This window comes from Miniopterus schreibersii (assembly GCF_964146895.1).
Source record: "Miniopterus schreibersii genome assembly, chromosome: 2".
Taxonomy (NCBI): Eukaryota; Metazoa; Chordata; class Mammalia; order Chiroptera; family Miniopteridae; genus Miniopterus; species Miniopterus schreibersii.
Window position 1 is genome coordinate 156,415,037 of NC_138102.1, and position 25,663 is coordinate 156,440,699.

The 25,663-nt window shown below is 42.7% G+C and overlaps 1 protein-coding gene across 1 annotated transcript in view; it reads left to right on the top strand.

Annotated features, from left to right (window-relative positions):
- The window catches only part of LMNTD1 (lamin tail domain containing 1), a gene marked incomplete at both ends in the record, with an annotated part of 56,100 nt that extends 33,782 nt beyond the window's left edge, over window positions 1-22,318 (top strand). The window contains one exon of the mRNA XM_081127801.1: window positions 22,007-22,318. Coding sequence (XP_080983927.1) covers window positions 22,007-22,318 — 312 coding nt within the window. The remainder of the gene's footprint in view (window positions 1-22,006) is intronic.
- Between the last annotated feature and the right edge of the window lie 3,345 nt (window positions 22,319-25,663).

Consider the following 25,663-nt stretch of genomic DNA (forward strand, 5'->3'; position numbering starts at 1 on the left):
TCACTTAAGTATGTATTGACTGACCTATTAAGTAAACTAGGTGGTTACTTAAGTTTTGATTTGAAGAAGTTTTGAGAAATCTGATTGCTGAGAATTTCTTTACGGTCACACCAGATACCCTTTCAGGTTTTAAAGGATTTCTATTGGGATTTAGCTATTGTTTATCTAGGCACAGTTTAGCCATGGCAAGTTCTCGATTTTACAGGACCATCTTAATTTCAAATCGCTGTTCTATTGTCTGTGAATCATCAAAATGTCTCCTCCCCAAGATGAAGCATTAGTGCTCAAACCCTCTGTCCCAGGTTCCACAGAAAGCTGGAAGTGACTTGTAAATGTCAGATCGATTTTTGGTTTAGAGAGTACTCTGGTCATTGTACACATGATCTAAATGAGTAACATATGAAGCTATTTGCAGGCATTATATTCACCACAGAATAACTGGGTGCCTGCTCTGTCGTCACTGAGGGACTGTTCTCCATGCTGAGGGTATCCTGGACCGGGCGGGGGCAGGAAACAGGCAAAGACCTCTACCTTCGTGGAGCTTATATTTTAGTGGCGGGACACTAACAATGAATAAAATAAGTACATTAACATAGCATGTTAGACTGTGGTAGTGTGCTGGGAAACAAAACAGGGAAGGGTGATAAGGGAATGCTGGAGTGGGTTTATGACAATTTTAAATAGGTTGCTTGGGGAAGGTATCTCTGAGGAAGTGACATGTCAGCCCATATGAGGAAGATGGAAAACAAACCACATGGACACATGAAGGACAGAGTTTCAGCAGTAGGGGTGGCGAGCACAGAGGCTGTGGGGTTGGAGTGTGCCTGGTGAGTGCAGGGAGCAGGAAGGAGGCATGGCTGCAACTGGTGTGCACAGGACAGTGGAATGTCCTATCAGCAAACTAGGTGGTTACTTAAGTTTTGGTTTGAAGAAGTTTTGAGAAATCTGACTGCTGAGAATTTCTTTACAGTCACACCAGATACCCTTTCGGATTTTAAAGGATTTCTATTGGGATTTAGGTATTGTTTATCTAGGCACAGTTTAGCCATGGCAAGAGCCATATCACAGAGGCAAGGGGTTGAGCAAGTCTTATCGAGCTGTAGAGAATAAATTGCCCTGATGCCTAAGGATTTCTGATTTTAAAGAATGTCACAAGCCTCAGGTCTTTGGGCAAAGGTAGACAGGTTGTGAGGTAGAGGCTCTCTAGCCCATGGTTAACCAACATGGACCAATGGCGCCTCAGTGGCTCAACTATAACTCAGCTGTTATTCGTGGATTTCAAATCATTTAGGGACTATAAAGACACATGCATCTGAAAACATAGCGATACAAGGTAGTGCCTTACGAGAAGCAGGCAGGGTGCAGGCAAATAGGCCACAGCAGAGAAAAAAGTCAGGCGTTGAAATCAGGAAAGGATTTGGGTAGGATGGGAGATGGAGTTAGGTTTTCAACAATCCTTAGTATTTAGAAAAAAACAGCCCATAGTAGGACATCTCTGCATTAGCTAAAGCAGAAAAGCACACGTTTGTTCCGCAGAGGCCTGACCTTTTTGACGCAGCGTAGGATTTGAGGGCTCCTATCACCCACACCCTTACTTCATTTACCCTCCACGCGCAGAGCTGTGCCGGAAAAGCAGCACCCTTCTGACAACTCGAGAAAGGCTCTCCCCCTTCCAGACACTTGACTTCCATCTGCTAGAAAGTGGCAGCTTACCGATTTTGTCACAACGAGATACTTTACTGCCACCTGCCAGGAAGTCATGATAAAATGCACGCAGCACAGCTCTGCCGGCAGCACATCCTCTCAAGGCGCACAAGCTGCGGGGCGGCCACGCGTTCGCATGCGGGAGGGGTTATGAACGAGGCAGGCAGGGAGCCCCTTTCCAACCTGCGGCAGATCAGATGGCGGGGAAATCTCATGACTACATTCACGGTTCCGCAGCAGCCCAGGCGCTTCCGGCCCAGCTGGCCCTCCCTGCAGCTTGCACCCCCAAGGCGGCTTTCAGACCAGCTCCTTTCCTCTCCCTCATCTCAGCCCTGACCTTTTACTTTTGACCAGTAACTTATCCTTCAACTTGTCCTCCTCCCAACTCCCTGTTCTCTATCGTTACCATTGCGCCTCTCCTTTGGGGGTGGGGGAGTTGCCCCTGTTACTTTCTACCACAGTCTGTGATTTTAATTTTATCCCCACAGATCTCCATGCGAACAATGATCGTTGACTATGTTCCTCCATAGTCTTGAGTCTCCCCCTCTTTGCCTTCTTCCTCTGAGGTCAAAGACGCCCCCAGGCTCCTTCATGTGTTAATACAACTTTCCGCCAACGCCATTGTAGTGCTCCACTGTAACTTTTAATTCCAGAAACACATTTTGCCATATATTCAACATGCTCTTAAATAAAAATAGTCGAATTCTTTTTATAAGAATATAAAAGATAGGTTGTTTTTAAAGCATGCAAACAAATTCATAGCAGCATTATTTGTAACAGCAAAGGATTGAAAGTAACCTAAATGGCCTGACAACAGGGCAGGGAATCTGTGGTCCATTCACTATATAGTAATAAAAATGAGCAGCCACACACAGTTACATTGGTGGACTCACAGACACAAAAGAAGCCAGATACAGAAGAGCACATACCCTACGAGTCCATTTGCATCAAGTTTCAAAGTAGACAAAACTAATCCTCGTGTTAGTAGTTAGAATAGTGGTTTCATTCATGGGAACCAGTGATTAGGAGGCAAGATGGGGCTCCCAGGGAACTCTTAATGTTTTATTTATTTTTAAAAATATATATATATATCTTTATTGATTTCAGAGAGAGGAAGGGAGAGGGAGAGAGAGACATCAATGATGAGAGAGTCATTGATCGGCTGCCTCCTACTGGGGATCGAGCCCGCAACCCGGGCATGTGCCCTGACTGGGGATCGAACCTCAGTCTCCAGGATCCTAGGTCGATGCTCAACCCCTGAGCCACGCCAGCCGGGCCATGTTCTATTTCTTCACCCTGTGCTCACTGTGTAAAAGTGACAAGCTCACTTTATACAATGTCACCTCCCCGTTTATTTATGCCTTTTTGCCATTATAAATGTCAGATACACTTCAAAGCAAATTTTTCAAAAACCGTGACCTGACTGAAGTTCCCATCCTTGCCTCCTGAATTTAGTTGAGAAGTTAGGACTTTCATCATATCGCCCTGCAGCCAGCACGGGGCTTTCGAGTGACGCAACGATCACTCTTCTCCATCCTTTGTTTTTCCTGGACGGCCCCACATTCTGAATGAAAAACACCTGGTCCCTACACGGTCTTCTGTATCCTCTCTAACGTCTTGTCCAGGATCACATTTGGAGGGTTATTTGAGGGATCTCAAATTCTAGGTTTCCTCCCATCCTGTTTCTCTTCCCATTCTTTCCATTTGCTCCATTGGCAGGCGGAGAGCCTCAGCCGTGCTTTCATCCCCGCCAGCGGCAGCCCTAAGCAATCTGTGCAGCCGCTGGTGGTATGGGTGCCGGCCTTCGCAGCAAATATTCTAGATGGGACAGGTCCCTGGTGCCTACACTATCCTAGTGGGTTATTACACTGTCACTGCAGCTCATCTAAAGAAGTTAAAAACACGAGTCTGTTAAAGCCTTGGCTTTTAAAGGCCATTACTATCATTATTATTATCATTATTATTACTACTACTATAAATGTGTTCCTGCCCCCTTGCTATGCTTTTAATAATTGAGAACTGAGCTCTAAAAGCCTCCATAGCCAGGCCCAGAGGGCCCTCTAGTCAGAAGGACATAATCTCATCCACAGCAGCATCTCTGGGCATCCTCAGGACACTCGCATGGCGTTAGAAAGGACAGACCCATGGTATCTCAGCGGCACCGTCACTTTTTCAGGGAATCAGAAGACTTTGGCCTGCAAAGCTCTTCCCAGGGGTACCTTTATTCTCACATAAATTTCTCTGCTGACAAAATTAATGACAGAGTAAAATATGTGATTGATATTGTGGTGTGGAGAGTGGGCTGCAAACCTTCCTTGACCTTGGGATCCTTTATGCGAGTACATTTAGGTAGAAGGGGCTGATCTGGTTGAACAGGAGCCTTACCACCCGAGCTGCTCCCCTCCCATCAACAGCTTATGAATGGACTCTGCTGGGTCACTTGGACCCACTGCACTGAATCTTTGTCCTCATAAAATGGTAGAGTTCACAGGCCACTGGAAGAACCCTTCCCAAATCTAACTCTCCAATGAAGGCCAGACTGATTGCACTATAACTAGTTGGGGAGTTGGTCAGATTTCAGACTGCCAGGCCTGACTAAATTCAATGTGGGTCCTGGGAATTTGTGCATTTAACAAGGTCCCAAGTAATTCTGATGCACAGACAAGTTTGGGAACCACAGTCGTGGCCTGGACAAAAACCCAGACCCGTGTTTCTGCAGGTGTGGACTGAGGACCACCTGCATCGGAATCACCTGCATGTCTGGGTCGTGCACACTGGGACATGGAAAGCTACACGGAGAAATGAGACTTACTTTAGTTGAGGCAAACAAGGGTTCAGGCCTTCACAGTACTGAAAGCAGGGTGCTATTGGGCCTGAAAGCATTTCTATGTGGGTCGAAATTCTTATCCACAGTTTCTCTGATAAAGTTTCTGAGCTTAGAGCAGGGCCAGTGCCCCTTATAGGAGACCCACCAATGTCTATGCTCTATTTGCCTATTTTCTTCTCTCCCCTTCCCCCATCCAAGAATCCTTTATCTAGATTTAGGGTTAGAAAAATCAATTCAATCTGACTCATGTTCTTAAAAATCTCCCATTGTATTCTTGGCTCTCTGCCATAAAGTAAAGCTCTTTTCCTCTGTGGTCTGCTGATACCTTTTTTCCCAGGACATGAAGGTGGGAAACCTCTAGCTCCTTGAGGTACAGAAAGGGCCTCAGGGTACAAGCCGAGGGTAGAGGGATACTTACAGGTTCTGGTAACTTTCTGTTTCTTGAGCTGGTATTAGGCACACAGGAGTGTTCAACTTAGAAAAACACATTGATTTGTGCATAGGTACACTTATGATTTGTGTACTTTAATGTCTGTATCATACTTCAATCAATGTTATGAGAAATTGGTTACTATTCCAGAACATTAGTGTGGTCATGGGTCAAATGACAGATCAGTAGAAACAAAAATAGAGATACAGATCTATTCTGAACAAAAATTGTTAATAGAAGTTGTCTCCGTATTATATTTACAAGTGATCTTAATTTTCTTCAATTCACTATCCATACCCTTCAGATTGTCTACCACAAACACTTTTCAATTTTTAAAATTTCTTAATGTTTCTGTTTTAAACGAGAACAATATTTAACAGCAAAAGCAAGTTCCCAACCGTGTTACCTGGAAAGGACCTTCGGGGCTACTCCCACAGTGAATTTTGAGCATGGATCTTTTGCATAACTTTGTGGTTGTGGAGTTCATTTGCTCAGGAATAGTTTCCACCTCTGGATATATCTGTACACACTTGCTAAAGCCAAAAGCAAACTTAAAAGGACTTAAAAGAGATAGAATGCTTTTCAGAGCCCCTTGCGAAGTCAGAACTGTGTAAGTATTTATATAAGAAGCCACTTAATGTCAGCTTGACTGATGGGCCTTTAAACTGCAATAAGACTGCTGAATAGAAAGTGAAGTGTTTTTAAAGATGAAGAGAGACAATATTCCTGTATGCTCTCGCCCAGGGGTCAGCGTTACACACCATCCATGCCAAAAAGTCATCAGGAGGTCCTCCTGAATGGCATTTCCAAGGCTGGCTTAGAGAAACTGGAAGCAGGCAGAATTGTCTCTGGTGCCCAACCAGTTTCCCTCTCAGAGCCCCATTCCCCCCACCCTCCCTGCTGCCATCCCCACCCCGCACCCAACCACACACACCCTTTGGCTTCTTTTTTCCCTTTCTTGCTTTCAGCTGGATGACATTAAACTCAATCTTTTCCAATCTTTTCAACAAATACAGATAAAGCAGTGACTCCAAGGGATTAACTGGTGTTACCTGAAGATAGTTTAACCTGTTCTCTGTGTCCTTCCCTGTGTAAACAAAGAATTCTGGAAACGAGGTTTTTCAGACTGGTGGTAGGATGGGCAAACGGAACCATCTTTGCCTTATCTCAGTGTTGTACTAAGAGGCATGTTACCCCACAAAGCCGGCTCCATCCCTCCCTCCTTTGCTTTTATCAGTTCACACGAATGCCAGGTGCCTGAGTTTTGGGAAAGCATCCCTCTGCGGCCTCCCCTGGTGATAGGCTCAGTGACATGGCCTCTAGTGGCCCTGGCTTCCCGCTGAGGGGGTAAGGGATGTGTCCTGCAGGCTCCCCACCACCACCACCACGCTTCTGCCCCCTCTGAGTACAAGTAATGGATTTGCAAATGTTTCGCAACCCACTCTCCCCTCCCAGACCAGGCTGCCCCCTTCTGATCTACAACCCAGCTTGTGAACACTATGCTTGAGTGAGCTCTGTGCTGCAAACTGTTACTGGACTAGAGAGGGGCTCCTCACCCCCATTGCTGCTGGGGTGGAGTTCTTTCGATATCCCAAGAAAAGGAATTTTCTGAGATGCATAATAATAGATATAATAGAAAGCTTTATTTCCATGGAATTATACTCCTAGGTTTCCAAAGACCCATTTCCCTTAGTCCAGTCATAGAAGAAGTGTAGCTGGGGTTTCAATAGAGCTAGAAGCAGAGCCAGTGTCCAGAGCTTCCTCTCCGTGTTGGAGCTGGGTTCAGTCCAGCATCAGGCTAATTTAGCTTGTGTCTCCCACTGCAGTCCATCAGTCCATTGCATGTGGGGTTGCATGGTCATGGGCCATAAGGGAGAATGCAAGGAAGCCAAGAGTCATAAGAGTCATGAGCCAAGCACCCCAAGAGTTTCAAGAGGAAACAAGAGAGTGAATTCCTTTGTTTAGGGGATTATGGATCCCCAAATTTCCATGGGCTTGCAGTGGCCATGCCCATTCTGACCAATGACTTCTGTTACCAGGTGTGACTGACAGCAAGCACCTTCCCTAGTCACCCCCAACTTTACTGGGCATTCGTCTATCTCCCCTTTGTTGGATCCTTGGGGAGTGTGAAATTGCAGCTTCCTGGTGAAGCTGCCCAAATGACCTGCCTATGATGTCTGACTTCCCCTTTTGCTCCTTTCCTGTTATTAATAACTAGCTAATTACAACAGGATCAAAACTACACCCATTTGGCCCTTTAACAGTAAGTCCTTCCTACTGCTTGAAGCAATGGGTGCTTAACTTCTCTGTGCCTCAGTTTTCTCATCTGTAAAATGAGAAGAACAACAGCGCCTATCATATGGCACTATTGTGAAGATTAAATAAGTTAAAAGAGGTAATATTCTTAGCACAGTGCCTTGTAAATAGTACTTAATGCATGTTAGTCGTTTAATCACCCAAAACCATTCTTTACAGATCATTCCCCACATGATAGGGGTGAGAATTAGTGTTTTGTATTAGGATCTACTTTGAGTGTCCTAGCTACCATGCATGCGCTCACTACACCCAGGCACCCTTTACCTGCTCTGTCTCCTGGAAGGCTCATGACAATCTTCTGAGGTAGGTGCTACTATTCTTTCCACTTGGCAGATGAGAAAACTGAGGCATAGGGAAGTTACCTAAATGCCCAAGTATACACATTCCATACAGTATGGAATGGCAGGACTAGGATTAGAATACAGGCAACCTGCCTCCACAGTCCATGTGCCTGGGACCAAAGATGCACACACCACTGGTGGTCTCAGGGATGGTCTGGCTGTAACAGGCCTGCTTCCTGCCCTGCTCCAAGTTTGCGTTCAAATGATGGCCCAGTGATGGAACGTTGGATGCTCTGAGTGCTTTTGAAATTTCAAATATTTTAACATCCATAGTCTATAAACACTTCCCTTGGACAATCAGGAATGAAAATAGCATAGCTTTTTAACAACGTATACTTTTAGCAGTTGTGAGGAAGAAAAAATAATTCTCCCCCCCCTATTGTTTTAAGTCCTGTGGCTAAGACATCCCCCCCCCCCAATAATAAAAGGCAAATTAACAGGAAGATAAAAACAATTTTAACTATGTATGTCCAGGAGCCTCATAAAGATATGAAATTCAAAAAGCAGCCACACAATCCAGGCTTATATACCATAAGCTAAGGAAAGGGATAGGGAACTGGGGCTTCGAAGAGATGAAGAAGTGATGTTTGGTAAACAAAGGTTGCCCTGCCTTGCAGAGAAGTCTCTCAGGAGAAAATGTTCTCTCTGATAGTAGCTTTTTTCCTGGTACAGTCCCCTTTCTAATGTAAATTTCCATTTTACTCTGTTTTTAGAGCTTCTCCGGTGTCTGCAGTTTCTTATAATTATCCTTGTGCCAAAGAGCCATATTTTGGGTTAGCATACTCTGCTCTCTTTCACAGTTAATGTGCACTAGGAATTGGGCTAAGTGCTTTACAGTGATTTCATCACTTAATTTTTATAAAAACTTTGAGATGGGTATTGTGACTCCACCCATTTTACAGATGGGTCTCAGAAAGGTTAAATAACCTGCCAGAAATCACACAATCAGTGATAGCGCCTACCTGGCAGAGAAACTGTGGGAACTAAGTGAGATAATGCACGTGAGTAAGTCTTAGAATAGAGCCCGGTGCATTACTTGTGTTGTTCCCAGACTGTTCCAAGATTATTTGCCTCACTCTCTTAGGAGAGACCGTTCTGACTCGGTCAGCGTGAAAAGAGATCTTTCCCAGCTCAAACAGCCACACTAGTGACCAGCTGGGAGGAAGATATTAAAATTAACTGCCTATGAAAAATGTCTAGATTCATCAAATTCTCCTTTTAAATAAAATTAACTTCTGGCTCCCCAACTTATTCCATTTATTGTGTCTAAAACTAGGAATTTTCTGGGGAAATAAACTATAGTCAGGACCACATCAGATATTTCTGTTGGTTTTTTGGTGTGTTTTTTTTTTTCCATTTAATAATATACTCATTGTTTAAAGTTTGGGGGAAATTGTATTTTATGTCTTGAAATGTTTCAGTTCCAACAGAGCAGACACTTTTCTGACACATGGTCCTTTCCTAGCCTCTGCCAGTCAGTGGCTCCCGCTGCATCCTTCCCACCCCAGCTCCCCAAAGCCAGCCAGGCCATTGTTGCTGGTTTGACCTGGGGATGTAACAGGGGCTCCCAACATCCCCAGTAGGACACTTGACCGAGGAAGTTATTACAGACACAGGCCTTCTCCTTCGTAATACTGACCACCTCTCACAGCGTGAGTCAGGTGTATAATCAGATTTAAAGACCCCTCCCCACCAGGGTGCGGAGGAAGGGAGGAAGGGTGCCCAGGGAGAGCTCCCGGCCCTACCACAATCCGTGTCACCCTTTCTCGGTGTGGGAGGGCCAGCCCCAAAGCCAGGGCAGAAGTTGGCTTTGGCTCCTTGCTCCCCGACCCTTCATGGGAACCTGTGTCTCTAAACTCCCGACGTTTTCAGAGGATCGGCAGACCCACTTTTAAATGCCCTCGGTCCCCTGCCCTCTCCTCCCCTCTGGAGGCCCTGCCTTCACATTCGCCCACTAGGCCTGAGAAGGGAAGGGAGGCCGGGCAAGTGAGTGACATGGATGGTGTTTTAGTCACCCCGTTGTCACCCCATTGTCAAGGGAGGGGTTCGTCCTAAGGTTATGAGGATGGCCAAACACATGACACCCAACATTGGACAGGCGTGACCAATGGCATCTACACCTACACTCTCAGCCTCGGGAAGGGAGCAGAGCACCCCACACGGGGTGGCACTCCAGGCGGAGTGAACAACCAGGGGCTGCGGGCACAGGCTTTGTAGTGTCAAGCGGGTGGAGTGCCCCTGGTTCCCACGGGTGGATGTGAGAGATTCGTTTGAATGAGTCCACACTGGCAGGGAGCTAAACCCCATTAGTCAGGGGTAAGCAGAACTGCCTGGTCCCCTAGATAAGGACTGTTGTTTGGCTAAGGGGCCTTGTCCGTGAGAGCGGCCTGAGACGGGCAGCTTGCACTCAGGCCGATCAAGCCCTCCCATTAGACCAGCTGTCAAAGCAGCCCATAACATTAATTTTAGGGCTTATGCCACAGACACTGAGCACAAGGGAGTCTGTGAAAAATTGCTTTTGGCACACACAGCTAGATGAAGGGAGGGTTGAAAAGTTGAGAGACCAAGTCTGTCATGAAAGCCCGGATGTTGCTCTTCAAAGCCAGAGACAGAGTGAGATGCTCAAGAGCCCTCCATAGAAGCAAAGCTCTGCTCTCAAGTCCCCAAATACTCAAATATTAGCTGGCTTTAATTTTTTTTCTTCTTTCATAATACTCATAGGACTTTTGTTTGTATTACATTAAACCTAGGTAATTATTTGGGAAAAATATATTGTTGGGATTATATAAGACACATATATGGAAAGCACATGAATTATAAAGCCTCATATCAACATAAGGCCACTGTTTAAGCCCATCAAGAGCAACAATAGCAAGAGCTCCCGTTTTCACTGAGAATTTACTGCCTGCTTTCCATACACCACCCCTTGGCTCCCTCACGCCTGCCCCACAAGGCTCATAGTATCCTCACAAGGAAAAAGTCCATAAAGTCAGACAGTTATTAAGTGACAGAGCAAGGATTTCCCCTCAAGCCTGCATAGATCTAAATAAAGTTTTTTGAAGTATCTAAATTTATATTAAAGTTAAGGAGACCAGTTATTCATTTAGTTACTCAACAGATAATGTTTGACTATCTACTGTGTGCCAGGCATGGTCCCCACTGGTGAGAAGTCCCTTAACTTCATGATTCAAAGAATAGTGTGGAAGTATGGGATGTTTGCTTTTGACCAGGAAGGCGTCATAAGCTTGAAAAATGAAAAAGTAATGAACAAAATGTATGTCACAATGTTTTTTTAGATACTGGACAACAGGCAGTGGAAGGCAGTGATCCCTTCAAGAAGGGAAACAAACAAGGGAGCTCTATGATGTCCCTAGCTCACTGCCCCGTTTCCAGGCCTCAGTACAGGGAGAGGAAATCCACATAAGTCCCGGCAGTCTCCCTGAGTTGAAGAGACGGAGTTGAGAATTTGGGGAGGCCAAGCCAGCTACAAGTCACAGGGCAGAGCCCCAGAGAGGAGAGAGCTGAGTGGAGAGGAAGGAGTTGCACAGAGAGAAATTTCTGGAGATTTCTTGAAGGATCCCCTTGAGTCTTAAACTAAACACTGATCAGTGCAAGCATGTAAAGAAACTGTAAAGAAACAAGGCCAAGAAAGGACCACCTCAAGAAACAGGCAGGACAATCCCCAGGACTCGCCCAGGACTGGGGTGCTTTGTGTTCCCACCAGTGAGAAGAAAATCCTCATAATATGCAGGGAAAACAAAAGAATCCTGCCTCTTAGGCAGTGGGCCTAAAGGCTGCTCGGGTCCTACTCTAAAGCAAGCCTCAAATGGGTCAAACTGTTTTCAGTTAACCGAAGAAAAAGGCTCCAAAATATTCCAAGGAATATTATAATATCCAATAAGCAACAAGGTAAAATTTACCATACCTGGCATCCAATAAAAAATTCTTAAGTATGCCAAAGGCTGCTGTTCTCCGTGTGCTTAGATAGTGGCTTTCCACTGATATAAGCCTCTATAACTCCTCATGCGCTTTGCACCTGATGAGAAAACAATAATCGTTCAAGAGAAACAGTCCCAGAAATAACACATGGGCTAGAATTCGTAGACATGGACATTAAAACAATTATAATAAATATATTCCATCTGTTCAAGATGGTAGATAAAAGATTGAGCTTATTCAGAGGAGACATGGATGATATAAAAAAACTCAAATTAAACTTTAGGACATGAAAAATACAATGGATGGTGTTTTGGGTGTCCTGGGACCACCCACATGTTGGATGACTCACTAGAAAGGCTCACAGGGCTCATTATCACCGAGGCAGCGTAATCAAGCCAGGGTCTATTACAGCAGAACAGTACACAGCAGAGCCAGCAGGGGAAAGGGTCACATCAGGTGGCATCTGGAGGAGTTCAGGCACAGGCTTCCTGGTGCATTTCAGAGCTGGCCTGGCTCCACAGGAAGAGCGAGTCTGTTGCTTGGCCACACAGACACCTCTGAAAAGGCCATGTGAAACCAATGAGCCTCAGAAGATCAATGGGAGGAGGAGAGAAGGGCTTATGTCTGGCTCTCCTCTGTTTCCTGTCCAAGTGGGCTGCACAGCACCTCCCTTGTTCTCTGTGTGTGTTTCCCAGCTTGTTGGGGCAGCTGCCGGGGAAGCCAGATCTCCAGTCCCATTGCATGTACTTCCTCTGAACCCAGAAATGGCCACAGGAGCCAGGGCCTTTGTGAGAGACTTGGTCAGACAGGGATGCATGAGTGGTCCTCACCCAGGACAGGCTGAGACAGCAGGTGGGGACAAATGGCCAAGCTCCTAACTGAGCAAGTTGCCAAGGCCTGAGGAGCAAGTGGGGCACAGTGAGTCACGGAGATGCATCAATGAGTATGGTACACCCCACTAGACCTGGTGCAACCTCAGGTCCATAATTTCCTACAGTCCTTAAGAATGAAGCTACCATTTCTGATATGAGGGTTTCATGGAAACTGCCTTGAAGTATGATGACTTTGCCTACCAGGTGTGACTTGGCAAGTCACCTTCTCTGGAATTTCTCACCAGAATTTTACTTTATTCATCTTTAATAATTTTTCCTCATTAAATTCCTCTTCAGATATTAGAAGAGTGACATGTAGTCACTGAAACCAGTGAAATAATGCATAAAAGGAAAATTAATAAGCTCATCTCCCTACTTAGTCTCCTTCTGTGTCATAAACCGCTATTTACAGCCTGGCTTACATGTACATGTTTTGTAAGCATGGAGAAAGATGTGAAAGGAGGCGCTCCAGGCTATAGGGGCCTTCTGCTACTTCTTTATTATTCACAAGGAATCACACCACATGGTTACTCTACAATTTGGTTTTCTTAACTATAGAACAGAGACTTCCCTTCAGGCAAATAGGTAATAGCTCTAACTCATTCAAGTATAGCCTTCAAATTAATCCTGAGACATTCTCTTTTGGTGACTGCAATTTTTATTTTTATTTGTAGAAATATTTATTTTGTTTCATTAAAATTATCTTTAGATTCCCTTCCTAGTTTAAAATAGAGGCAGTCTAGCACAACGCTTAAACATGTAGTCTCGGATATCAGAATGCTTGAGTGTAATTCCTAACCCCACCGCTTAGAAGCTCTATGACTCAAGACAGGTTTCTTCATCTCTCTGTGCTTCAGCATCCTTATCTGTAAAAGAGATTATAGTATTTACCTCCCAGATGGTGATGGCACGTTAAACGAGTTAATACAATGATATTCTATGTGCATAGCACAGAAGAGGCACGGCATCACGCTCCCAGATTTTAAACTATACTATAAAGCTATAATAATCAAAACACTATGATATTGTCATAAAAACAGACACAGAGATCAATAGAACAGAATACAGCCCAGGAATAAATCCACACATATACGATCAATTAATTTACAACAGAGAAGCCAAGAAAAGACAGTCTCTTTGGTCAGTGGTGTTAGGAAAAATGAAGAGCAACATGCTAAGGAATGAAACTGGGCCACTATCTTATACCCTACACAAAAATTAACTCAAATGGCTCAAAGACTTAAACATAGATCTGAAACCATAAAACTCTTAGAATAAGAAGCGCTCAGTAAGTGTTCATTATTACTGTTATAATTATTAGCATCTCATAGTGCCTATATAAGCAAGCACACCCATTTAACAAAGTAACAAAAGTTCATTGAGCCCTACTATGTATCATATGCATAAAGACAACCAAGACAGGGCCCCTGCCCCAGAAGAATGGTCAAGAAGATAAATATAGGGACAGGGAAATTACAGTATCACATGATAGATGGTCTAACAACAGTGGAAACCAACAGCTGTGGGGCTCAGTGATGGGAATGAGTAACTGTGTCTCAAGAAACACTTCAGTTCTGAGATGGATCTTGAAAGATGAATAATAAGAATTTGAAAGTCAGAGTAGCGGCATTAGAGCGGGTGTTCCAAATCGAGGGAGCAGTACGTGCAAAAATGAAAATATTCCTCTAGGCAGCTGACAAACACTTTCCATGGGGAGATAGTAAGATACCACAATTTTCTTCCCATTTTCCAAAATGTCATCTCTCAGTAGTTCAAGCCAGAGCATTTGGTCATCAGCCAAGCATTTTGTATAATGTTTTGGTTCCAGTGACTCATAACCACCATAGACTAATCAACTACTATGACTCATCTCAACCCTCTTGGAAGTGCATCTCTACAAAGCATATCTCTCTGCATAAAACATATAGTAACTAAGTACTCTTGTTAAGGACTATACCAGACAGTCACTAAGGATAATTCTTGCACTTACAAGATTCTGTGCTCCAACATTGATTTCTTTACTGCCAGGGAATTTGTCGGGGACCAAGAAATTGACATTGAACCTAAGCAAAATGTATAGATGAGCAAAGGCCAAATTGGGCAAGGAGTCTCATACTTCTACTTTTTGATGTGAACACAAAAAATGCACTACAAAGCAAATACCACAATGGCACGATTTAAAAACCAAAGACTCACAAATACTTATTAACACCAATGATTCTTTTCTGTCTCCATGACTTCATAGAGTCAGAGGGATGTAGAATTTGAGAAAGGCCTGTTTATCTAAACTATCTCTTTTGATTTATCGTGTAAAATCAGAATTTTCTCAGTTTTGAAAGTGTATGCACCCTACCACTGTGAAGCAGGTGTCTTAGAAGAAAATACCAAGGCCCTAGCCAGTTTCTTCAGTGGTTAGAGCATCAGCCCACAGACTGAAGAGTTCTGAGTTTGATTCCGGCCAAGGGCATGTACTTCAGTTGCAGGCTCTATCCAGGGCCCTGGCCGGGGCATGTGTGGGAGGCAACAAATCAATGTGTCCCTCTCACATCGATGTTTTTCTCTCTCTTTCTCCCTTCCACTTTCTCTCAAAAGCACTGGAAAAAATATCCTCTGGTGAAGAATAAAAAAATAAGAAAAGAAAATATCAAGGAATGAAAAATATTTGTAAAAAAAATTAGCTTTTTTAAACTTAAAGACTTAGAAATCATTCAGACAAGAGGAGCTTATTATAACCCTGTTTTAATGATAGCATAAAAAATTGGAACAAACTAAATGCCCATCAAGAGGGGAATATAGTAATACAATGTGGAATGATTAATCATGAGGAACACTATGAAGGATTTGAAGCAATTGAACTAGATCTATGCATATCAACATGGATCAACCTTTAAAATGTGATGTTGAGGGGGAAAAATGCAAGTTGGAGAATATGTACATGATGCCATTATTTATATGGCTTTGTTTGTTTGTTTGTTTTAAATATATCTTTGTTGATCTCAGAGAGAGGAAAGGAGAGGGAGAAAGAAACATCAATGATGAGAGTCATTGATCGGCTGCCTCCTGCACACTCCTGACTGGGGATCGAGCCCGTGACCCTGTATGTGCCCTGACCAGGAATCGAACTGCAGTCTCCTGCATCCTAGGCAGACACTCAACCACTGAGCCACGCCCGACAGAGCCATTATTTATATGTTTAATATGCATGTAATATATACAACATAGTAAGTATATTATAAATATGTAATTCATTATTTGTATATTATATATAAAATATGGATTGGAAGTATATAAATCAACTCAATACAGAGTTTGCTCTGGGAAACAGAGCAACTTACTAAGCGATCGTCCTGATAAATTTCATACCCATGGGACAACATACATAGTTATTAGAATATTATTGACGATATTCTCTATGCTCTATCCCCATGACTATTCTGTAACTACCTATTTGTACTTCTAAATCCCTTCACATTTTTCACCCATCCTTCCAGCCCCCCTCCCATCTGGCAACCATCAAAATGTTCTCTGTATCTATGAGTCTGTTTCTGTTCTGCTTGTTCATTGATTTTTAGTTTTAGTTTCAGTTGTTGATAGATATGTGTTTATTGCCATTTTCTTGCTCATATTTTTTATCTTTTTTTCCCCTCTACTTCTTAAAGAAGACTCTTTAACATTTCATGTAATACTGGCTTGGTCGTGATGAACTCCTTTAGCTTTTTCTTATCTGAGAAGCTCTTTGTCTGACCTTCAGTTCTAATGATAGCTTTGCTGGGTAGAGTAATCTTGATTGTAGGTCCTTGCTTTCCTCCACTTTGAATATTTCTTTCCACTCCCTTCTAGCCTGCAAAGTTTCTGAGAAATCATCCTACAGTCTTAAGGGAGCCCCTTGTAAGTAACTAACTGCTTTTCTCTTGCTGCAAGAACCAGCTGCAACTACAGCAGAGGAGCTGCTGTGCAGGACTTGCTTCAGTGGAGCTTCTGATGCCTACTGAGGCTGCCCCTTGCATTTGTTGCTCGTGGAGGTAGTAGGATTGTAATCTGGTATGATCTTAAGCTGTCCACCGGGTACACTAGCTCTGGGCCTCCTGGGAGATGCAAGGTCACCCAGCACAAGCTACAGAGTGATCTGCAGATGGCTGCTACTTGTGTTGGGCTTAGAAGTGCCCAGGAGAGGCCAAGCTATGAACTAAGGCAGGCCGCAGCTAGTGCCAGGCCTGGGACCACTTAGCAAGAAGTAGGACATATGTAGATTCCAGATCTGTTTGCTTGAGAGATATTTAAAAGGTCCGAAGCATGAGGCAAGAGAGGCCAGTTTTATGGAAAAGCCACTGGAAATGGCTTGGACAGGCCCACCAGTTGTGTGAAGCAGGGTCTCAGGAAATTACCAGGGTGGGCAAACATTGTGAGCCAGGTTGATGGAGACTCAGATATGGCACCCTCCTGTGGGCTCTGGGGCGGGGGTCTCGGAAAAGGAACAATGGCCTCTGCCAGCGCTTTTGTCTGTCAGAAAGCTGCCCCACCTCCCCAAGCTCTCACCCTGATGCCGGACAATTTAGTTCCTCCCCATATGTCCCTGGAACTTTCTGAGTTTCTGCCCCGGTGCCGCACAGCTCTTTAAGAGGCACTGCCTATGAGTCCAGCAGCCTCCCTGTCACTCAGGCACGTCCCTGCCGGGTTTCACAGACAGAAGGTACGGGAGCTTGTCTTCCTGGCACTGGATCCGGGACTGAGGGGCCTAGTATGGGGCTAGGACCCCTCGCTCCTCGGGGGGCCTCCTCAGCTGAGATACCCCTCCTGATTTCTATCCGCCACATGTGTGTGGGGCCCACCCATTATGCCTCTCTGCCCCCCTACCAGTCTCCATGTGGCCTCTTTAAACCCTCAGTTGTAGGACTGCCATGCAGCTAGATTTCAGGTGGTTCTGAATGGTGGGTGTTCCGTAGTTTAGTTGTATTTTTGATGTGGTTATGAGAGGATTCGAGCACCGTGTTTACTTGCCTGCCGCCTTGACCAGGAGTTGAGTGTGATGGACTTAGCTTTATCTTTGACGTTAAAGAAAGACAAAGCCGGGTGGCCTCGGGGCTGGAAGGAAAGGAGCTATACTCTGCCCCCAGGCTCACCACTCACTAGCTAAGTGACATCAGGAAAGTCACTTAGCCCTCTTAGAAAGGTGAAGTCTATTATTACACGGTGCTTTCCTTCAAAAAAAAAAAAAAAAAGTCTAAGCAACTGCAGAGTTGCTTAGTAGCCAGAGTGGTCTAAGGAGACACAAGAACTCAATGTAAAGTGGTGCCCTGTATAAGAGCCTAGAACAGAAAGTGGACATGGGGTAAACACAAAGGAAGCTGGAATACAAACTATGGGCTCTAGTTAATAACGGTGTATCAGTATTAGTTCACTAATTGTGGCAAATGTGCCATACTAATGTAAAATATTAGTAACAGGGGAAACTGGATATAGGGCGTGTGAAAACTCTGCACTATCTGCAAATTTTCTGTAAGCCTTAAACATTTCCAAAAATAAATTTTTTTAAAAGTAATGTACAATACAGGAAGTTCCTGGATAATCATTCTAAAGTAAGATACCCAGGATTTGCCTGAAAATAATCCATTTGGAGGTGAAGGAGTTGAGAATGAGGAAAAGCAGGAGGAAGTATAGATAACACAAGATTGGCCAAACGGTGACAACTGATTAAGCTGAGATTGTGGGTAGCTTGGCAGGGAGCCACTATATTTTTCTGAGGTAAAAGCTGTGTTTTATATAAGCTGTGTCCCTAATAATATAAACCACTGATCAGCATTTATTCATGTAACACCGGGATGATGGATGAAGTGTGATTTTTTTCATCAAGGGTGGTCACACGTTTCTCAGTCAACACTGATATTCAGGATCAGAGAGGTACATCTGAGTCTAATACAGTAAACTTTCCCACTCAGCAGATCATGGTCATGATGCTTTCAAACCACACAAAGGACTCTTTCTGTCCCCAAGAACATGGACATGCATATACTCTGGAATTTGGTAGACATTCCAGAGGATCCGGTGGAAGTCAATTTGATTTTTAGTTCATCAGAAATTTTATATCATGCATCTTACCTAAATCAACACACCCTAACACATTTCCTGCAACATACATATTTTATAGGTTTTATTTTAACCTTTACAGTTAAATCCAGGTAAAACTATTAATATGAGATAATGATATCCAACGACTCTACCCTATGGAGAAAATACTTCAGTTTATATGACCTCTGTCTGGACAGCTATAAATTTCTCAGCTGTTGAACTTTCTTGTTCTTTTGATACAAAATTCTTCTCAAGTAGCATTTTTATATGTTGCAGAATGATTTGTTACTGGTATGGGTATAGCAGCTTCATAATTTAGGTAAGAGAATATCTTCTAAATAAAACAATATATTTCGTTATGCTAACTTCATTTATTGTCTCTTACATTTACCATTTTCCTTTTTTAAAAAAAAAAAAAAAAGACATGGCTTAAAGTAGATTTATTCTAAATATTCAGTTAATGTGTGTTTCTTCTACAGGGAATAATAAAATTTGGCACTGTCGTCTTTTGTCAAATGCTTTGGTGAGTTATTATAAGGCGCTGCATAAGTGACCTTTCAGATGACACAAACAGCACATCTGGGAAGCAGCACAACCTAGTGCTGTTCTGTGCAAAATGTACTCCACATAGCTCTAGTTCTGTGAAGTGTTAATAGATATTATTTGCTGAGATGGGGGAAAGTACTGAGGTCAAATAAGTTTAGAAAACATTGTATTAAGTGAATTCTTACTGTAAGACTTCAAACATGCTGACATATTATGAATCTTAAAGAAGGGGAGAGAGCCTACAGCATTTCTTAGATCCGTTTAACCACAAAGCCCCTTTTTTATTCTGAATCGCCTTTCAGCACTGCATTTATAATGGAAAGAGTAAGGGGCAGGTTGGGGAAGGGAGGTGAGCGGATGTTTGAAGGTATGGAAAGTTCAACCTGCACTGAAATTCTGATTATGTTGCTTACAGATAGGACGTGAGGCGAGTGACCCACTCTAAGTTCCACCTTACTTTGCAAAATAAAAATAAAAATACCTAATTTGGTTGGTTTCATAAGGAAGACAATTTAGATGAGCTGTGTTTTAGTTATGATGTAAAAGGCTATAACAGACCATAGTTCTTACAATAACAAGTAAGAAAAAATGGGCAAACAAACAAATAAATAAATGGATGCAATAAAGGATTTATGTTCCATACAGGGAAGAGCCTTTTTCTCCCTAATAACATGTGCTTGACGATTTGGTAGATAAGTAAGCTTGTCATAAGAAAAAGGATTCTTCTTCTGAAAGAAAGGAGAATCTAACAGAGTCTAAAATAGCCACATGAGCGTGAGTATATCTTGGACTCCAGAGGAACCCCCAAAAGAATAAGCAGTCCTCCCACCCATCAGTCTCACCCACAAGCTTTCAATGAATGATGATCAATTTGTGATGCTAGAACACTGGGTTGAAAAGCAGAGAGGGATCCTGTAGTCTCATAGTGATTAAATGTCAAAGCTAGCTAGAGAAAACAGCCTTATTAGACACAGGCCAGATCTCATTCTCAACACCTTGGAAGCCAGATGGGAGCCAAAGCACCCTAAAATTGTGACCCGTTCCCCTCCCAACTCAGTTCTTGATGGAACTGAAGTGACGAGCCCCTCAACCTTGCTGCCTGGTAGAGGAAAAGTGTGCCCTACCTAGAGAGAAATATATCTATAATGATGGCCACAGATGGTATTGCACAATGTCCAGCATAAAATATTTAAAAATAAAAATTAAAAGAAACAGGAAAACATGACTTTTGATCAGGAAAATGATAGCAGCAAACCTATAAATGATCCAGAGGTTGGAATTAATGGACATATCAAAATAACTATTATAAACATATTAAATAAAAGAAAAAGGTGGAAAAGTGAATGAAAATCTCTAAAAAGAACCAAATGAACTTTCTAGAACTATACAGTGTAGGAAATTGAGATGTCATAGAATGAGTCCATGAATTCAGAGACAGTTTAAAATAAATTATTCAAACTGAAGCACAGATAGGAAAAGGAATTTTTAAAAAGAAAAAAGACACTGTCGAACCATCTAACATATGCATGATTGGAGTCCTAGAAAAAATGGTAAAAGAAAAAAATGGTAAAAAATAATATTTGAAAAGATAATGACTATGAATTTTTCACAACTGATGAAAGACATTACCACAGAATAAGAAGCTCAGTGAACCTTAAGTAGTGTAAATATAAAGAAAAAAACTCTTAAGAACATCATAGTTAATTACTAAATACTAAAGATAAAAGAAAATATTTAAAGTAGCGAGAAAAAAAAGACAAATCTTCAAGGGAATGATTATATGAATGGTGGAGCCCAAAAGAATATTAAATGACATCTTCAAACTACAAAAAAATTAAATAAAACTGCGAACCTAGCATTCTTCACCAAATGAAAATATGTTTCAGAAGTGAAAGTGAAATACATTTCCAAACAAACCAAAGCTGAGGGAATTTTTCATCAGAAGATCTGCAATGCAAAATAATTATAAAAGAAGTTCCTCAGGCCCGGCCAGCGTGGCTCAGCGGTTGATCCAAGAGATCAAGTTTCGACTCCCGGTCAGGGCACATGCCCGGATTCCAGGCTCGATCCCCAGCAGGGGGCGTGCAGGAGGCAGGCGATCAATGACTCTCTCATCATTGATGTTTCCATCTCTCTCTCTCCCTCTCCCTTCCTTTCTCTGAAATCAGTAAAGATATGTTTAAAAAGAAGTTCCTCAGGATAAAAGGAAATGATCCCAAATGCAAGTGTGGAATTTTTAAAAAGAATGAAGAGCTCCAGAAAGGATAAATATGGATAAGTGTAAAGACTAATTCTTTTAAAACTTTTTAGAAAGCTAGTGACTATTTAAAACAACAAAATTAATAAAAACAATAAAATGTATTAGAGTTTATAAGATGGGTAGACATTAAATACATGACAATAAAAGCAAAAAGGGCCCTCATAAATGAGAAAAAATTTAGAGATATAAACATTTCACATTGTTCGCGAAGTGGTAAAATACTGCTTAGACTGTAATAAGTTAAGGATGCATGTTATAATCTCTGGAGCAGTCGTTTTCGAAGTGTAGTCCCCAGACCAAAAGCATCAGCATCACCTAGAAAATGTTAGAAATACAAAGTCTTGGTGGCTACCCCAGACCTACTAAATCAGAAACCCTGGGGGTTGGGCCCAACAATTTGTGTTTTAAAAAGGCCTCCAGATGATTCTAATGCAAATGAAAGCTTGAGCCCCTCTGTGCTAGACTTGGAAAAATAGTGGAGAGGGAACTCTTCCCAGTGGTAGAGCTGTGAGCGGTAGGATGTGTGTCGTTCACTTTGGGTGGAGGGAGAAGTGACCCAAGGTGAGCACATGCGTAAATTCCTGGGCAGGGGCCGATGCCCTGGTGCGGAGGCTGGAAGGAGAAGAACTGGAGGATCAGAGCTAAGGAGGTCCGTGGACAGACAGACGGGAGACGGCATGAAGTGTGAAGACTTGTGTGTTACAGGTGGATGCTGACCAGAAAGCACCTGCCACGGAAAACATCTTGAACAACTGGGGAGACAAAATGACTTCACAGTTGCAAGCCTTTGTCCTGGTCACCCAGTGCAGACCTGATGAAGCACAAACAGAGTGGACACAGTGGCAGAAGCAGAAGCTACGTGTGAGCCCAAGAGCACGGACCCCACTTAAAGCCAATCTAGCTACTGCTGCCTTTAAGTATCCAACTTTTGACAACAGAGGCCAACACCGAACCCCCCAAACAGCATTATTCCTGGAGGAAACCAGCCAGTCACTTAGTGGCAAGCGGACTATATAGAATCCCTCCATCCTGGGAAGGCCAGCCATTCCTCCTCGGGGAATAGGCCCATATTCCAGGTATGTGCTTACCTTTCCTCAGCCCGCACCACGATCAGGAGCCTATGGAGTGCCTCGGCCACAGGCTTGGAAACCCACACAAGGCATCCAGCCAGAAGGCCTGCTTCCCCAGGAAGGCAGGTGGGAGCGGGCCCATGGCCACGGGGACCAACGGCCGTTTCACATTGGCACCGTCCAGAGGTGGCTGGCTTCGCAGGACGCTGGAACAGCCTATACTTAGGTAACAAAAATAACTCTTGTCATTTTTACTGATTCAAATGGCATATTTTGCCACGGGGATAGAAGAAGCAGAGAATGTTGATCTGCAGAGAGCAGAATGAGGTAATGATGTAAAGAGAAGCAGACACAAGAGAATGGAACAGATTATGTCCTGACAGCTCTCTAGTTTCCAGTTCTCATGTTAGCCACAGCCCATGAGACATCTCTGTTTCCTAACAACAAGTCCCCCCCATTTTTTGTGCATACCCATGCCTGATTTGACTTCTGTTGCTTGCAACTAAAGGATCTTGCCTAATGCCATAAATTCCAAAGGGGCAAACTTTCCTATTTACATGAAGAACTGCCAATAAATAATACAGTTGTCCCAAAATGGAAAGAATTTCTCTTATTTTTTCATTTAGACAGACTCTCATCAATGTGTAGAAGAGACTTCATCTATTATAAAAAGGCCCCTTCCCACTCCAAGATCCTCTGACAACCATCAGGAAAAAGGATGATTTGGCAAATAGAATTGTTTCACTAATTGGAAAATAAAAAATAATGATTCCCCAAGTACTCAATAACATTCCAAAAGAAGATTACAAAATGTATAACATTATGGAGGGGGCGGGGATAGACATATTCTAGAGAATTGGTTAAAAATCTGAACAAAACTTTAAGTTAATAAACGGAAAAAAAGTCTAGAACTTAAGTATTTGGGGGTATAAAATATAAGAACAAAAATAGCTTTTGAACGTACATAATTATTTACTGGCTGAAATAAAAATTGAAAAAGATCTAAAAAAATAAATTAGGCAAAATTCCCTGTTTTGCTTTCTCTTGATATCACTGCCAACAATGCCCTCTAGTGGTGAATTAGGTAGGCACTGCGGGATGGAAAAAAGGAAATATAATTAAGCAGGCCTGTTAAAGTCGTTGCTAAGATTTTCGTGAAGATATGAACTTTTACACTTCCAGGTAGTAATTGAATGTTATATTTGGCAAGAAAGTGAATCTTTATAAAGTATCTCAGCATATACCTTGAAGCACGAGCATTTCAAAGCCAATTTTCCCCTGTGGTTTTCCTGAACACATGCCAGGCAGCACATGAAAATAACCAAAATAACCATCTGCAATGTCTTAGAGGGGCATTCGAGGGTCACTACTTCCACTACGTACCTTACAGAAAATAAAATCTACTTTTATTGAGGCTGAAATCAATCTCCCAAATACTTCTGCTTTTAAACCTCATTACCTTCAAGAATTATAGTTTTAGACAACAATAATGACTCTTGTTACCACTTTCAAGATCTTATCTGAATTCTGAACTCATCAACCAGACAAAGTCCCTTTGCTTAAAAATTCTTCAAACTACAGCTCTCAGCCACTCGGGTAAGCCAGTCAAAACAACAGTTACAGTTACAGGAGTGGAATTTCTCCAGCCCTGGCTCAGCAAAGAGCTTCCCAAAGGAACTTCAGCTGAAGGAAAAGCAAAGACAATCTACACAGCTCACTCCGCTTTAATTCAAACCAGCCTATTGCTGGCTCTAGTCTCTGGCTCAGAATTTCTTTGTCTCTGCAAATTTTCTCCTTTCTCTTCCCTCATACTTTCTAACCATCCAATATTCCCTTCAATAACTGATCATGTGTGTGATTTTGAGAGACATTCTTAAGACCCTTTTATGATAATTCTATTTGCATGAGAATATTTTCTCTGAATAACGTTGACTAAGGCAGTAACGCACTACTCTGTTCCAGGAATTCTTCTATTTAAATAGAAACACATCCTCAGATAGCTATGCAGTAAGTTGACAAGAGCCATTAATATTAATAACAATTCCCTTAGAAAGACTGAGATGACCACATTCTGTGAGTGCTAAGCATTTCCTGTTTTTGCACTCCTAAAAATCGAATCCAAATAGTAAGTAATAAGTTTTCCAAGAATCTCATCGACCTTAGACAAAGTCTCATGGGCAACCTGAACTTCAATACCACTTTCTCTGTTACCACTTCTGGTACCAGAAATACCTCAGCTTTCGGAGTCAGATGACTGGCCTAGGTGTAAACCCCAACATTGCCACTGACTTGGCTGTGTTGTTCAGTCAGTCTTTTTTTTTTTTTTTTTTTTAATATGTCTTTATTGATTTCAGAGATAGGAAGGGAGGGGGGGAGAGAGAGAGAAACATCAATGATGAGAGAGTCATTGATCAGCTGCCTCCTGCACGCCCCTGACTGGGGATTGAGCCCGCAACCTGGGCATGTGCCCTGACCGGGAATCGAACCTCAGTCTCCTGGATCATAGGTCAATGCTCAACTGCTGAGCCACACTGGCCAGGCTGTTCAGCACGTCATTACACAAACAAGTTAAGGAGTGTTAGGGGGACTCACAGGGTCATTAGCTGACAATTTCACCTACACCTAGCACTAGGACAAATGAAAAAACAAAAATGTGTAGATTCCAAGATGGTAGCATATAGTGCTCTGTTCCATAAAGTATGCTCTCTAGAATGATCCCTAATTTACTTGACCATGGAACACTCCCCCCCCCACCAGAGCATTTAAAAAAAACAGGGTATTAAAAACCTCTTTGGGATATGGTTGTCCACATATGAAAAGCCCAAACCTGTTGAGAATTTTTATGTTTATTTGAGCCAAACTGACAACAATTGCTGGCAAGCAAAATCTCAATGGACTGTGAAAATGCTCTGGAAAATGGCAGTTTTACCACTTATTTTATACATCAGAATCAGAAGGGAAGATGTAAGGGGGTTACATGAAATCCATTAGTGACAGATTAGGTTGAGGGGAGAAAGCAAAACAGGGAAATCTCTGGGATTGGATAAAAAGTAAAATGGGTAGACACATACTTCTTTCATATTGATGGGTATAGGACAGTTAACCATCTACATTTCCAGCATGTAGAGAAGGTATACAGGAGAGCAAGAGACAATGAGGGGTTCGGGTAGGAGATTATGCTCTGAGGGGTCTAGAAAAGGAGATCACTCTGACATTCCAAAAGTATGTTATCTTAGATACAAAAAGACAATAGAAAGGCTCAGTTAAGCTAAAGACTGACCTTTGTCAAGGA